Consider the following 15,352-nt stretch of genomic DNA (forward strand, 5'->3'; position numbering starts at 1 on the left):
TTGAGCTAATAGCAGGAGTTTCCCTGCACTTGGTTTGATTCTAAGAATTTGGGGAGACGAAACCAAACAAGGAGTTACATGAATAAGCCACTTGGTCTTTGTCTGTATTGATAGCAGTAGGGAAGGAGCTATGCCTTTGCATTGGGAAAAACCTCAAAGCTGCCTATCTCCTTTGGCTGATAAGAAGTAAAAAAACTAAATGATTCTCATGTAAAACCCTGAATCAAGAAAAAGTTTAGCTGGTTCAGAACTGGAGCCACTATGACTTCCTGCATGACCTTCCTCTAAACAGCTTGTCCATGAAAAGCCCACCTCCTTCAAAGATAAAAATTAAAAGGAATTCAGCTCAGGGCCACTGCCACAGTTAAAGAATTTAAAAGAAAAAAGAAAAGGAACAGAAACACAAAGGACAGATGAAGATTACTCACCAGAAAAAAATATTGCTGTAAAGAAGATGAAAATGGTGAAACATTGTGTCATGGATTTTAAAACCTTCATGGAAGTATTTACCGCTGAGAGTACAAAGCCGTGATATAAGAGGCCAGGGAGGAGATAGTGTGACTACGTAAGAAAATGCAACGTAAGCAAATGCAACGTAAGCTTACTGAAGGGAAAGAAAAATAAATAAGAAAGTCACTGAAATGAAGATGAAATTAGAAGGGTCCCAAAGGGCCAACAGAGACTTGGTAAACACAAGAAAGGGATATGGAAACTAGAAACAGACAAAGTGGGTACAATTTACCAAAATGAATTAAAATGTTAAAACCAATTAGAAAATGGTAGAAATGGAAATTAGAAAAGGATATCCAACATATGCATGTTTGAGCCTCAGAAGAAGAAACAATGAAACAACAAATATTTAAAGATAAAATTCAAGATAACATTTCAGATATAAAAATAATACACAGAAACACACAATTGCAAGAATATTTTGACCAGGTTTTTTTGTTTGTTACATGGGAGTGTTTAAAAAAAAGAATGTATTAAATTTCGTTTTCTGCTATGGCAATGCCATATAATGATTGTTAAACAGGTAATTGTAATTACCTGCGGTTCTTAATCAGCTGCATAGATAGATTTCTATGTAAAATGGTATTTAGAGATTTTTTTCAATTTCCCTTTGTTCATTGCTAATATATAGAAATAAAGTTGATTTAAAAAAATGTTTATTTTATATCCTCCAACCTTGCTAAACTTGCTTATTAGTTCTAGGAGCTGTTCCCTCCACCCGGTAGATTCCATTAGATTTCTACATCCTTCCTTTCCATATGTCCTATTGCTCTGGCTAAAAATTTCCAGTACAATGTTGAATAGAAGTCATAAGAACTGATATCCCTTCTTTTTTGTTCCTGATACCAAGGGGAAAACATTCAGTCTTTACCATTAAGTGTGATGTTAGCTGTATGTTTTTCATAGATCAGGTTGAAAAACTTCCCTTCTGTTCCCAGTTTGCTGAAAAGTTTTATCAGGAATGCATGTTGAATTTTGTTTGTTGCATTTTCTGCATTGTGGAGATAATTATATGAAATTTCTTTGTAGTTTAATATAGAAAAGCCCACATTGATATTTTTCAAGTGCTAAATCAGCCTTCCATTTCTGGGATAACCCCACTTAGTTGTGATGTTTTGTTCTTTTATAAATATTTTATACATATTTATACGTAGTTATAAAATTTTGTTTAGGATTTTCATCTGTGTTCATGAAGGACATTGGTCTGTAGTTTTCTTTAATTGCAGTGTCTTTTTCTGGTTTTGGTATCAGAGTAATAGAACTCAAAGAGTGAGAAAGTATTCATTTCCCTTAAATTTCTTAGAAGAGTTTATTTAGAACAGATTATTATTTAAATGTGTAGTATAATTTACTTGGGCCCGGAGTTTATTTTCATGGAAAGGCTGTTAACTGCAGGTTCAATTTCTTTAATAGATATAGGACTCTCCAGTTATCTGTTTATTTTTTATTGTGAGAAAATATAGATAACATAAAAGTTACCATTTTAACCATTTTTAAATGTGCAATTCAGTAACATTAAGTACATTCACATTGTTTTGTAACCATCACCACTGTTGATTTCCAGAACTTTTTCGTCACCTCTAACAGGAACTCTGTACCAGTTAAACTGTAACTCCCACTCTATTCTCCCAACTCCTAGTAATCTTTATTCTATTTTCTGTCTCTGAATTTGCATATTCTTTGTACCTCATATAAGTAGCATCATACAATATTTGTCCTTTTGTGACTGCCTTATTTCACTTAGCATGATATGTTTAAGGTCCATCTATGTTGTAGCGTATGTCAGAATTTCATTCCATTTTATGGCAGAATAGTGTTCCATTCTGTTTATGTATGAACCACATTTTGTCTATCCATTTCTTTTGGGTTCCTGGACCTAATTCCAATTCCTGTGGAGGGGAGGTTCCCATGCCACCAGTTCTTGAGATACCAGCTGGATCAGTTCTGACATGATCTAACCAGAGATCGTGTCAGATCCCACAGGTTAAGGGTTCAGTCCTACAGAGCTACCCTCTCCCCATCCCTCACTTCAGATGCCAGTTGAAATCCCAGGTTGTTTGTTACCTGTGCTTCTGATTGACTGGCTATAAATCAGAGGTTCCCTCGAGTTTCTCCTCAGGTTTGATTAATTTGCTAGAGCAGCTCACAGAACTCAGGGAAACATTTTACTAAATCACTGGTTTATTATAAAAGGATATAACTCAGGAACAGGCAGATGGAAGAGATTCATGAGGCAAGACCTGGGGAAGGAGCCCAGAGCTTCTATGTCCTCTCCAAGCACGCCACTCTTCCCTAGTTGCCATATTCCACAGACCTGAGCAGTCTCTGATCCTTCCTTTTGGGGTTTTGCAGAGGCTTCATTACCTAGGCATGACTGATTAAATCATTGACCATTGGCGTTTGATTCAACCTCCAGCCCCTCTATCCTCCCCCGAGGTTGGTTGTGGAACTGAAAGTTCCAGCCCTCTAATCACAAGGTTGGGTTTCCTGGCTACCAGCCCCCCTCCTTAGGTGGAGTGTAAAAGCCATTTCATTAACATTTCTGCAAAAAAGCTTTTGGAATTTCTGTGGGGATTGTGTTGAATCTATAGATTGCTTTGGGTAGTGTTGTCATCTTATCAATATTAAGTGCTCCAACTCATGAACACAGTATGTCTTTCCACTTATTTATGTCTTTATTTTCTTTCAACATTGTTTGTGGTTTTCATTGTATAAGTCTTATACCTCCTTGGTTAAATTTATTCCTAAGTATTTTTCTTTTTGATGTTACTGTAAATGGAATGGTGTTTTTAAAACATTCTTTTTGGATTGTTCATTGCTAATATATAGACATGCAACAGATTTTTGTGTGTTGTTTCTGTATCCTACAACTTTGCTGAAATAATTAGTTCTTAGAGTTCCTGTGTGTGTGTGTGTGTGTGTGTGTGTGTGTGTGTGTGTGTAGTAGAGTCATTAGGATTTTCTACATATAAGAGTGTTTAAACAGACATAATTTTACTTCCTTTCCAATTTGGATGCCTTTTATTTCCTTTTTTATTCCCCAATTGTCTGGCTAGAACTTACAGTACTCTGTAAAGTACAGGTGGTGAGAGTAGGCATTTTTGCTTTGTTCTTGATCTGCGGGGAAAAGCTTCCACGTTGGGGAACACGTTAAGGTGCTGGGAGGATGGAGAGCTTGGAGAGGGCGTGCAAGCTCTGTGCTCCGTCCCTCAGGCCTTGCCCTGTGCATCTCTTCCATCTGGCTGGTCCAGGTTGTATCCTTCTATAATAAAATGATAATCTAGTAAGTACTTTTTTCCTGAGTTCAGTGAGCTGCTCTAGCAAATTAATCAAATCAAGGAGGGGCTCATGGGAACCTCTGATTCATAGCTGGTTTATCAGAAGCACAGCTGACAACCTGGATTTGCAATTGACATCTGAATTGGCAGGTGTGGCAGTCTTGTGGGACTGAACCCTTATCATGTGGGATCTGACTCTTACTCCAGGTAGATAGTATCAGAACTGGAACCACTTGTAGGACACCCAGCTGTTGTCCCTGGAGAGTTGGAGAATTGCTTGTTGTGGGAAAACCTCCCACATTTCTGGTCACAGAAGTGTTCAGTGTTGGAGTAGAGGAGAAACACAGTAATGTTTTTTTCTAGACATTCTGCTTCTATTATGAGCTCCTTGTCATCCACATGAGGAGGTTGAAAAGATAGTTTAATCAAATCTAGTAGTTGGATGCCACCAATGAAGACAAATTAATAGCCATTTGCAGAATGGAAGAACCAGGGTTGATGAAGAGGCAGTTTGAGCATGTGAGAGCTAAAGAGCTGAGTGTCAGCACATGAGAGTCACCAGAGTAAATAAGGGAAGAGGACTGGGGAATGGGGACTCAAGGAGACTGAGTCCAGATGAGGAGCCCTTTCAGTCTACCACCCATGTCTGTTGGCTCTGATGGTCGGACTCCAGTGGGCGTTGTTTCCTGAGGATGTTCTCTGTAACTTTCAGGTCTAATACTAATATATTAGAAGAATAACTTAGAGACAGTTACCGACATGCAAATTGTACCTATGACTGAGACAATCATTAGACTGCCCACAAACAGGCAAAAAACAGGAAATCAGAAAGGAGATTGGGGGAAGGGAGGAAAACAAACATTCTGGGAACAGTGAGTTTCTTTTGGGGGTGTAAACTGTTAGCTAGTTAGCTAGTAGCTAGCAAAAAGGCCAGATTGCTCTTGAGCGTGTTGTCTGGGGTTATTAAGAAAAAAAGTTCTTTTTGAACAACCTTGAGAATGTAACTGTAGAATATGTATGACAGGCTATCTCTGTGTAATGTCTACCAGTGGTCTTCATTTAGTACTTGTACCAAGTCAGAACCATTTCCTTTATCCACATTTTCTTAGGTTTTGTTTTTTAAGGCAGTATGAATAAAATGTAAATAATTTCATATCTTTGTATAGATGGTGTGGCATACTTTTTTTTCTATCTAGATGTGGTAAATACAAGATTATTTAACATTTGGGATTTTTTCTTTGTTTTGTTGGCCACAAAAAACTTTATACTTAGGTTTTCCTTAGACTGTGTAATTGACACTGTCCTTTTAACTAATGATTTCCTATCATTCTAAGCATGGCTTTATCAACTTCTTTATCACTCTAGCCCAAAAAACCAAACTTTTTTTCCTCTTAATCTTTGGCGTACAGAAAGACCTGGCAAAATGCACATTTTGAAATGCATTTTTATTATCTAATTTGTGTAATGGATCACCAGAAATCATCCTAGAATTACTAATATATTTCCATGTTGGTGACAGGTGTTCTAAGCATTTAGTATATGCGGGTGCTGTTCATCTTAGTTGTGGCTTTCCGAATTAATTGTGACAAGCTAATAAGATCTTTTGAAAGTTTCTTTCCAAGCTTCTTAAGCTAATGTTTTCCCCCTGGCCAGTGGGTAGACTGCATATTATTTTTGATACTGTGGGCAGTTACTGTTCATTTAAGCCAGATGGCATGTGTCAACTTGTTTTCCTGGAAAAGGAGAGGCTTTTTGGGGGGTTGCTGTAGTAAAATCATGTGTGACTTCTTAAGACTTCTTCGCTTTACATAAAGTAATAGAAGATTTTCAAAGAACTTTGAGCACCCCTCTTTCACTTATGAAGATTCTTAGAGGTTTGGGCACAAATGTTTTTATGTATAAGTTCTCTTTTTGAATTTGTGTGGTAGCAAGTGACCATTGATAAGGCTATATAAAACTAATTCTGTTTTATAGGATAAAAACAAAGAATTCATAAGACAATAAGCGAGTTGCCCTTTTATAGTTTTACCAGTCCTCCCAGATGCCTACAGTCAGAATCTGAGTTAGGGTGTTGTGTTGGTTGGCTATGGACAACACTCTTAATAATAGTGTGTAGATGCTTCGGGAATCCCTGAAAATTGCCCCCATCCACAGCCATCCACAGATAGTCTTGTCTACTTTGGCAACGTGAATTTTAGCTCCTGGCTTTTAATGTGCATAGTCCATCACCACCTTTTATTGAATTTTATTTTTTCAGTAAAATTTTTATTTTTTCAAGAAGTACAATTAGGTGAGTTTGAATTCTATAGGCATCTGGTTTTCATTTATCCTAATTAAATCCTAAGCTGCTGAACTTTAGTGACACTTTTTTTTTTTAATCTTCATATCCATAACTCTAAGAACTTGGGCATTTGATAATGTGGTTTCTCTGTTTTCTGGTTTGCTTGGTAATTGATTTTAAAACTATATTTTACTGGTGTTCTTATAAAAATTTTCATTTTTTTTCAAGGTGTTGACTTTAAGGTGAAAACAATTTCAGTGGATGGAAATAAGGCTAAACTTGCAATATGGGTAAGAATTTTTAAAATGTATCTGTATAAATGTTAAGGTCGAACTTTTTAAAGAACCAGAAATTGATGTGTATAGTGTTCTAGAGGTGAATGAACAATTTGTATTAAATAACTTGGAGATTTGATGTTGATTAAAGGATAAGCAATAGTTATATCTTATAATTGGATAATTAGGCAGAGGCTTGTTTTACTTAAATTTTAAAAATATAGCATCCCTTTATTTTGTTCTTCATATTCCACATGTAAATGAGATCATGTGGTATTCGTCTTTCTCAGTCTGACTTATGTCACTTAGCATAATAGTCTCTAGGTCCATCCATGTTGTCACAAATGGTAAGATTTCATTCTGTTTTTATGGCAGAGTAATAGTCCATTGTATATATGTACCACAATTTCTTTATCCATTCGTCTATTGATGAGCATTTCATTTGCTTCCATACCAAAATGATGGTTACCAGATGGGAGGGGTGTTGGGGGGTTGGGTGACAAACGTGAAAGGATTGAGAAGTACATATTGGTAGTTACAAATAGTCACAGGATGTAAAGTACAGTATGGGAAATATAGTCAATAATATTATAAAAACTATGTATAGTGTCATGTGAATACTAGCCTTATTGAGGGGATCACTTCCTATAAATGTCTAACCGCTATGCTGTGCACCTGAAACTAATATAAAATAATATTGAATGTCAACTATAATTGGGAAAAAATAGTCACGGGGATATATATAATAGTACAGCATAGAGAATATAGTCAATAATATAATAACTATGTACAGTGTCAGATTGGTAATAGACTTATTGGGGTTATCACTTTGTGAGTTATGTAAATGTCTACTATGTTGTTTTGTACACCTGAAACTAATATAATATTGTATATCAATGGTAATTGAAAAATAAATTTTTAAAAATTAAAAAAATAAATGTCATCCCTTCAGAATATTTAAAAACAGAACAAAGTGTGAAAAAAAATTGTCTTGGCTGCCAGAGAGAATCATTGTCATTGAACATGTTTATTCAAAGTTTTAAAAATGAAAGGTAGACTGAACTAACACTAAAAGCCATTGTTGGGGAGAAGGGGAATGAAGCGATACTTAGGAAGAAATGTTTTTCATGTTTTGTTAATATAAATATTTATAAAATTTGAGTTTGCCAACTTTGGGTTTATTTTTTAATACTGATGCCCAGTGTTAACATTCTGGCTTCTTTGCTTCTTTTCATTTGCCTGTGAACCCGGCCATTGTGACCCACATTGCTCTGCTATCTAGACCGGTAATGCTGATTAGGGAGCATTAACACTCAAAAACACCCAAGATGCTCAGTGTCCATCTGTCTGCCCATCTCTGCCTTCCTCCTTCTCTCTCTTCCTTTCATATATTTATCAGTCATCTATCATGTCTCTATCATGTCTCTATACCTGCCTTTAAATATGATAACTAATATATTAAACATATTACATACATGATTTATAAAAGTGTACTATTTTATGTATCTACTTTCTATGTATATTATAATTAAATATATAACTATATTTTATAACATGCTAAATAACGTTAGAACTGGTCAGCAGTCATCAAATTGAGACATACTTTACTGGGGTAGGTAAATATTAAGTGCCGTCTGGGCATCAGTTATAGATTGAAAACACAAGTGTTTATGCCTTGTATGATGTCATTCATCTGCCTGGCATTCTCTGAATGGCACATTATTCCTAACAAACATTTTATCCGAAATAAGGAGTAACTATGTAAGTGTGTCTAATGTTTTTTCCTGTTAATTTTTTTCTAACATATAATACTTTATGTGATTGGTGGCTTGTTTGCTCTTCTCCCCAAAATATATTTAATATCAACCAGAACTGTAATGCCCAACAGAAAACAATTTGAAAAATGTTGGACTAGGTCATAGTAAAGTATTGTATATTGAACAGTTTAAGAATGCTGGCTGCTTTCTGTACTAAAGAGGGGGCCTGATTTTCCATATGCTTTTTATGGTTGATTTGTCCTCTGTTTCTGCCCTTGGTACCGCTTTGTGAATGATACAGATTAGAGTAGGATCTGAGGCTTGATGGTTGTCATGAGATCTTTCATACAAGAGGTTTTTTGTTTGTTTGTTTCTTTGTTTTTAATTTACTTTATAGATCCTGCCTAACAAAAAAGGCTGGCAGGTATTATTGAAGTGACATCTTTATCATAGGCCTATAATTAACTTTTTAAAGAGAGGATTCCCCGACTATAAGGATAATAAACTCATTTTAGACTCATTCTAAAAAGGATCATTGAACAATACAAAATAAATAGAGAAGAAGGTTCCTCTTTAGCCAGTGTTTGCATTTTAGTTAACATCCTTTAAAATACCTAGGCATGTGCATACTATTATACATGATGTATGTATAATTTTCTAAAAGAAAGGATTGTATCTTATGTTTTTTCACCTGTCCTTCACCCACACACACTTTACACAGTGTACATTTTTCTGTGTCAGTGAATGTAGAAATAGACCAGGTTAAGTGACCACCTGTATTTCATCTTATGACTAGAATGATCAAGCGTAGCCCCGCCCCCACTGCCTCCTGAAGGTACTGCATACATATCATGAACTACTTGCCACCTCTAAGGTTGTTTTTCTCTATATCCTTCCTTTACTTCCACTTTCTATTACTTAGCCTTTCTAGATCCTTTTTAGCCCTTTATGCATCTCTTATCTTCAATAATCTTTTCTCTCTTTTCATCAGAAAATAAAACCACAGAATAAAGATAGTAAGCTCTGCTACTTTTATTTTAAAGATGTCATTACACTTATAGCATATTCCTATATTGAAAATAAACACAAGCAAAAATCTAACTTCTGACTATTTAAGCATATAAATTTTACAGTTGTTATAAATCCTGGTCCAGTACTATGGCAGTGTTTTTTGCCCAAATTGGCATACCTACTTAAACATTTTTGTAGATAAATAAAAAAATGTCAAGACTTTAAAAATCTGACTTAATTAAGTATTCACATCTAAAATGTCAATCACGTACAGTAGTTTAACAGTAAAACATTTTTTTGCTTTGGTCTTTACTTTTAAAACATTGGGCTTTTTGTATATTATAGCAGGAATTACAGTTCTGATTTTTATGTTGTGCTTCACCAAAGCAGTTATTGAAGTTGATCTCAATAAAGGCCAAAGGGAACAAAATTTATATTCAAATGCTTTCTGCTAGTTTTTGAAATTAATTTATTAAAGTGTGGATATTTTCACTATGCAAATAAAATGACTTTTTCCCCCATTATAACAAAAGGTCTTGGACAAAACTCTTGCTTGGTCCTTGCTCTGACCTATATCATATTGCCCAAATTATAATCTGCTTTAGATAGGAAGTCCATCACTTTATGCAGCTTTTAACGTATAATACTGTTTTGAGTAAACTTGGAAATCGAATAATGTTAAATGCCAGAGGCAGGTTTTGTAAGAAACTTTGAGGCAAAGAGAAATTTTTTAAAGAGAGAAATTATTTTTTACCTCATTAATTTATCTGTTTAGAAAGTTTAATTTTAATTTTGTTACTTTTTTCACTTCAGCATGGCAGGGGCCGGGGGCAGTTTTTGGAAATATTATTATTTTTTATTTATTTATTTTTTAGCTGAGCCATCCTGCCACCTGTTGGCAGCTCAGCGGCAGCTCAGCTCAGGCTGTGAATCAAACCGGGGACCCTGTTGCTCAGAGCTCAAACTCTTGAGCGAGCTCTTAACCAACTGAGCCACTCAGCCTGCCTCGGGGGCAGTTTTTGTAGTGGTGAGAATCTGGAAGCAAGGACATTCTGCATTTATGTCAGCTTATCTGTGGAAGAGTAGTGGATATACAGAGTGGTTTATGTTGAAAGTTAATTTCCTAAGTTTCTCTTCTAGGTCTATAAATTATTACCTCATCTCTACCTATTGTTACTTTCTTAAAGCATTCTCTGCTTTGGCCAGGCAAAGAAACTAGGTATTGCTGGATCCCGTGACTGCTGGTTTAAAATGTGTCTCCAATCTTAAAAACCTTTTAGAGGTTATTAACACTTTTTATATCTAAAGGAGCTCCTGTTTGCCCCATAGCTAAACTCACGTTTTACAGCCATGAGACTTGTTGCTAAGTTGACATTTGATATATGTCTTTACTTTTTTTCAGGTTATTTTACATTAGCAGACTGCAAGCTTTTTCTTAAAAGGCTCGATAGTAAATATTTAGTGCAACCTAAGGTGGGCCATATGGCAGTATATAAGTGGGCCTGGCTGTGTTCCAGTAAAACTTTATTTAATAAAACCTTATATAATAAAACAGGTAGTGGCTGAGGCAGCAAACTGCCAACTGCTGCTTTGCATAATCTTAGGTACCTTGAAGCCATAGTCCAAGGGTGGCAGAAAGAAGACAGAAGGAACCAGGCCTGGAAGCAGAGGCTTGTTAATGAGTTTGCTCTTCTTTTTTTTTTTTTTAAACGAAAATTGAGTTGCTGTCTCCAGGCACTGGGGTTAAACTGGTGATTAAGCAGATGAGGTCCCTTCCTCATGAAGTTTAGATTTCTTAGCTAGTGTACATCTTATGTTCATCATCCCTGAAATGAGTCAGTAATAAGGAGTGGCTTGGTTTTATGCATTTTCCTAAAAGAAGATACATAGAAAACACTTCTAAAAAGTCCAACCTAAGGTTGTTTACCTAAAGTAAGACACCTCTGTATCTCTTTAATTAGTGGTTCTCAACCTTGATCTATATTAGAATCTTTCGGAAGATCTTAAAACTTATGTTATTTCCTAGACCAGTTAAGTCAGAATCTTTGGGGTTTAGATCCAGGCATCAGGATTTTCTTTCTTTCTTTCTTTCTTTCTTCTTTCTTTCTTTCTTTCTTTCTTTCTTTCTTTCTTTCTTTCTTTCTTTCTTTCTTCTTTCTTTCTTTCTTTCTTTCTTTCTTTCTTTCTTTCTTTCTTTCTTTCTTTCTTTCTTTCTTTCTTTCTTTCTTTCTTCTTTCTTTCTTCTTTCTTTCTTTCTTTCTTTCTTTCTTTCTTTCTTTCTTTCTTTCTTCTTTCTTTCTTTCTTTCTTTCTTTCTTCTATTTTTTAAGGTAACAGACTCTTTGGCTGTCTTTCAGAATTAAGAAATAAAAATATTAGATTAACCTACTATTATTTTTAGAATTAAAATTCAGCCTGCCATCAGTTGGCCGTGGTAGTGACATCACTTAAGTATAATGACTAAAGACACCTTAAAAGGCTGGATGCCAGAAGACCAAAGGTCTAGTCCTGTTTCTGTTTAACCTTAGGCAAGTTATTCCACTTCTGTGTGACTCAGTTTCCTTGACAGAAAATGCCTGGTGTTGACCTTCCCCAAGGAATAGTGTGTGAAGCCAGAACGTACACCAAGAAAGACAGCAGAACATGAGAGTGATACGATCCAGTATTGAGATAGGTAAAAAGGGAGACAGCAGGAAGAGAACAGAAAGCCAGCTGTAAAAATGGGGAAGCCACACGTGGGCTGAGTGAAAAAAAAATGACAAGGTGAGCTTTCCAATGACAGCTAAAAACCAAAAGATCCAGTAAGAACCAGGAGCCTCTAGCAAGGGTATCAGGGCAAGTAATTTTATGGGGATTCCAATCATCTTTTCAACAACTGGGTAGCCACATGTAAAGGAGTGATGTTAGACCCCTACTTCACACCATCACACACCTCGGAGATATTGCGGGTTTAGTTCCAGACCACTACAATAAAGCTAGTATCACAATAAAGTGAATCGTAATCTTTTTGCTGGTGGAGGGTCTTGCCTTGAATTTGTAAAAAAGGTGACATCCGTGAAGTGCAATAACAGGTATAAGTATTTTTCATTTCCCAGGAAATTTCATTGTGCAGCCAGAGTTGAGAACCATGGCTTTCAATGAAATGGGTTTCCTATGTGATAAAACTCTAAATCCAAAGTGGTAGAAAACCTTTACTTAGTTGCATAAAGATGAGTCAGTATTTAATTTTATTTAATGTAACACTTGTAAGAGAACACATCTTATTAAAATTTCAAGTTTTAAATGAACTGCATTGATATTTTTAATAATGCTGTTTGACTTTCTATCTTAAATTAGTGTGTTGAATGTTATTTATACTTTGTTTTATATAATAGTAATTGATTGTCACTTTTAGGATACTGCTGGTCAAGAAAGGTTCAGAACATTAACTCCCAGCTATTATAGAGGTGCACAGGGTGTTATATTAGGTAAGTTTTTACTTTAATATACTTTTAAAAAAACTGTTTATTATTGCAGTTTCTGATTTTCCTTGTCTTTGAAGGTTAATAAGTTTTTGTTTTATTTTTCTCTAGGGCTACTCTTATGTAACTTGAAGTTGTAGTAACTTCATTTAATTAATTAATATTTAAACTTTTAAAATTTCTTTGTCTGGCAATTAGAAAATAAAGATCAGACTGACTTATCTGCTTTTAAAGCACATGTTGATGAGGACGTGAGGATTAATGCACATATGTTAATAGTTCATCTCTTTTAGAGTATTACCAGAAACTAATCTTCAGTTAGCAGCACGTTAATGTATTTGCTGCAGTTTATAAAAGAAGAGTGTTGCTTAGTGGAATCTGTTTTTATCAGTCTGGAAAAATAGCACAAAGCAATTAACACTGTTGATTCATAATCACACAAAATTTAAAAATCAAATGTGGATTCTCAGTATAATTTGTTGGAAAGTGCTTGTTCTTAATGCTCCTGGGAAACTGTTTAAAGTAGATATTGATCAATTGTAGGGAGAATTCTTTTTTCGTATCATGACTTGTGAGGCTTTGGTTTTATTAATATTTCTGTTAATTCACAATGACTCTTATTGTTTTGGGTTTAGCATCTTCTAAGTTTAGAAAACACTGCAAATTCATAAAGCTCTTTATTATAATGCAGAATAAGATGAAAGTGATAACAGGAAGACAATCAGGATTCCATCTAACTTTATGTAGTTTTTCGAAGTTGCAAATTCTGATCATTGTAAGAAATAAATGAACAGGTTCAGAGATGTTTAAATTCATATAAAATTTTTTGGTATCTTGCTACAGATTTGAATCTAAACACATTGGTTTCTGAACAAACTTTTTTTTGGTTAGGAATGGGAGCAGCTGTTGTTTTGCTTAAGTTCATTTTCAGTTATTACACAGGATATAATTTCGTTTCTCTCACAATGTGTATTAATAAAATTAAAGTGTGTGTGTGCATGTAAATGTATGTTTGGTTTTTTTTTATACATCTGTTTCTTCCATCAGGATCAGCAGACACTGATTATTAAACATGGGAGACTTAAAAACTACAGACTTGTCTATATAATAATGTTAGTTTCTATTTACATTTCAGAAATATAATATCATTGCTTCTTATTTTAAATGCTTGTTTAATAAATAACTCTTTTTACTTTAGTTTATGATGTCACCCGAAGAGACACCTTTGTTAAACTGGATAATTGGTTAAATGAATTGGAAACATACTGCACCAGAAATGACATAGTAAACATGCTAGTTGGAAATAAAATTGATAAGGTAAGAAGTTAGACACTTGGCATTTTGGCTGTATATTTTGGTAGCTTTTCTTAATCTTTGCATTTATCTTTTAGGAAAACCGTGAAGTCGATAGAAAAGAAGGCCTAAAATTTGCACGAAAGCATTCCATGTTATTTATAGGTAGGTTTGTGAATATTTATCCTTTAATTATTAATGAGGAATTTAGAAATGGAGTTTCTACTGAATTTTTCTCTTTATAAATCATAAAATATATGTATTTCGTAGTTGCCTCGCGTTATAAAACTCTTACTATGGAATTAGGTTCTTTATTTTTCCTTCTTTAAAAAAAAATGTATATAGGATCACATTATGTGAAGTCATACAGAACACCATCAAATCATTCCTTTTGGGATATATCATTCCAGTTGTGTAGAAAATGGTCCATGAGAAGCAGAAGCAATAGGCTAGTTATTCTATTACGGTAGCCGAGATGAATGGTGCTGGTGGCTTTGACGACGGTTGCAGTGGTGGGTGGTGGAAAGTTGGCAGATCTGCGAGATACTTTGATGGTAAAGCTGACAGGCAGTGGTGATAGATTGGGTGTGGAGACTAAGGAAAGAGAAGAATCAAGGGTAACTTTGGGTTTTTGGCATGAGAAACTAGGTGGATTGTGCTGCCATTAACCCGAATGTAGAAGATTGAGATAACGGGTATGGGTAGGGGAGTAGGGAATCAAGCACTCTGCTTAAACATATGAAGGAGCTGTCTTCCAGGTAACAGTGGACGTGCTGGTCATTGGCATCTAGGTAGCATTTAATGTCATGGGATTGGAGTGATCACTACAGGAAAAAACTATAGAAAAGTGCTGAAGATTGAATCCTGGGGTGCTCCAACAGCTAGAGGGCAGCCGAAAGAGGAGGTGCCAGCAAATAAGGCTGTGAGTGACAGGCCAGTGAGAGGAGGAGTATCAGGAGTGCTCAGTGCCCTGGACAAGTCAACTGAACAAAGTATTTAAAGAAAGAAGGTGACCAACTATATCACATGCTGCACGGTGTCAGATCAAGTGAGGACATTGGACTGGACCAGGCAGGGGTTGTCGGGGGAAAGGAATAGTTTCGATGGAGTGGTGGGAACAAAGCCTCATTAGAGTAGTTTGAAGAAAGAAGGCGAGATAATAAGTGAAAACGGCTTATGTAGATAACCCTTTATAATTTTGCTTTGAAAGAGAGTGGAGAAACTGGGTGGCTGCTAGAAGAAGATGTGAACTGGAGGGCAAGTTGGTTGGTTGGTTAATAGGATAGACAATAAGTTTGGCAGGCTTTTAAGCTGGCTGGTATGACCCAATAGTGAGGGCACATGATCCTTCCGTGAATGAGAAGGAATGGGATCCCATGCCCTGGAAAAGGGGAGGGGCCTGAGATAGCAGCAGGGAGAGTTTGTCCATTGTAATAGGAGATAAGGCAGAGCATGAGCCTACATCTGCAGGTAGCTTGGTAAATCTG

General features: G+C 35.6%; 1 protein-coding gene across 2 annotated transcripts in view; it reads left to right on the forward strand.

Annotated features, from left to right (window-relative positions):
- The window catches only part of RAB18 (RAB18, member RAS oncogene family), a 68,963-nt gene that overhangs the window by 7,842 nt on the left and 45,769 nt on the right, over window positions 1–15,352 (forward strand). For both annotated transcript variants that reach the window (XM_019654403.1, XM_019654404.1), the window contains exons 3-6: window positions 6,298–6,359; window positions 12,506–12,578; window positions 13,771–13,889; window positions 13,964–14,030. In XM_019654403.1, coding sequence (XP_019509948.1) covers window positions 6,298–6,359; window positions 12,506–12,578; window positions 13,771–13,889; window positions 13,964–14,030 — 321 coding nt within the window. The remainder of the gene's footprint in view (window positions 1–6,297; window positions 6,360–12,505; window positions 12,579–13,770; window positions 13,890–13,963; window positions 14,031–15,352) is intronic.

This window comes from Hipposideros armiger, unplaced genomic scaffold (genome assembly GCF_001890085.2).
Source record: "Hipposideros armiger isolate ML-2016 unplaced genomic scaffold, ASM189008v1 scaffold_221, whole genome shotgun sequence".
Taxonomy (NCBI): domain Eukaryota; kingdom Metazoa; phylum Chordata; class Mammalia; order Chiroptera; family Hipposideridae; genus Hipposideros; species Hipposideros armiger.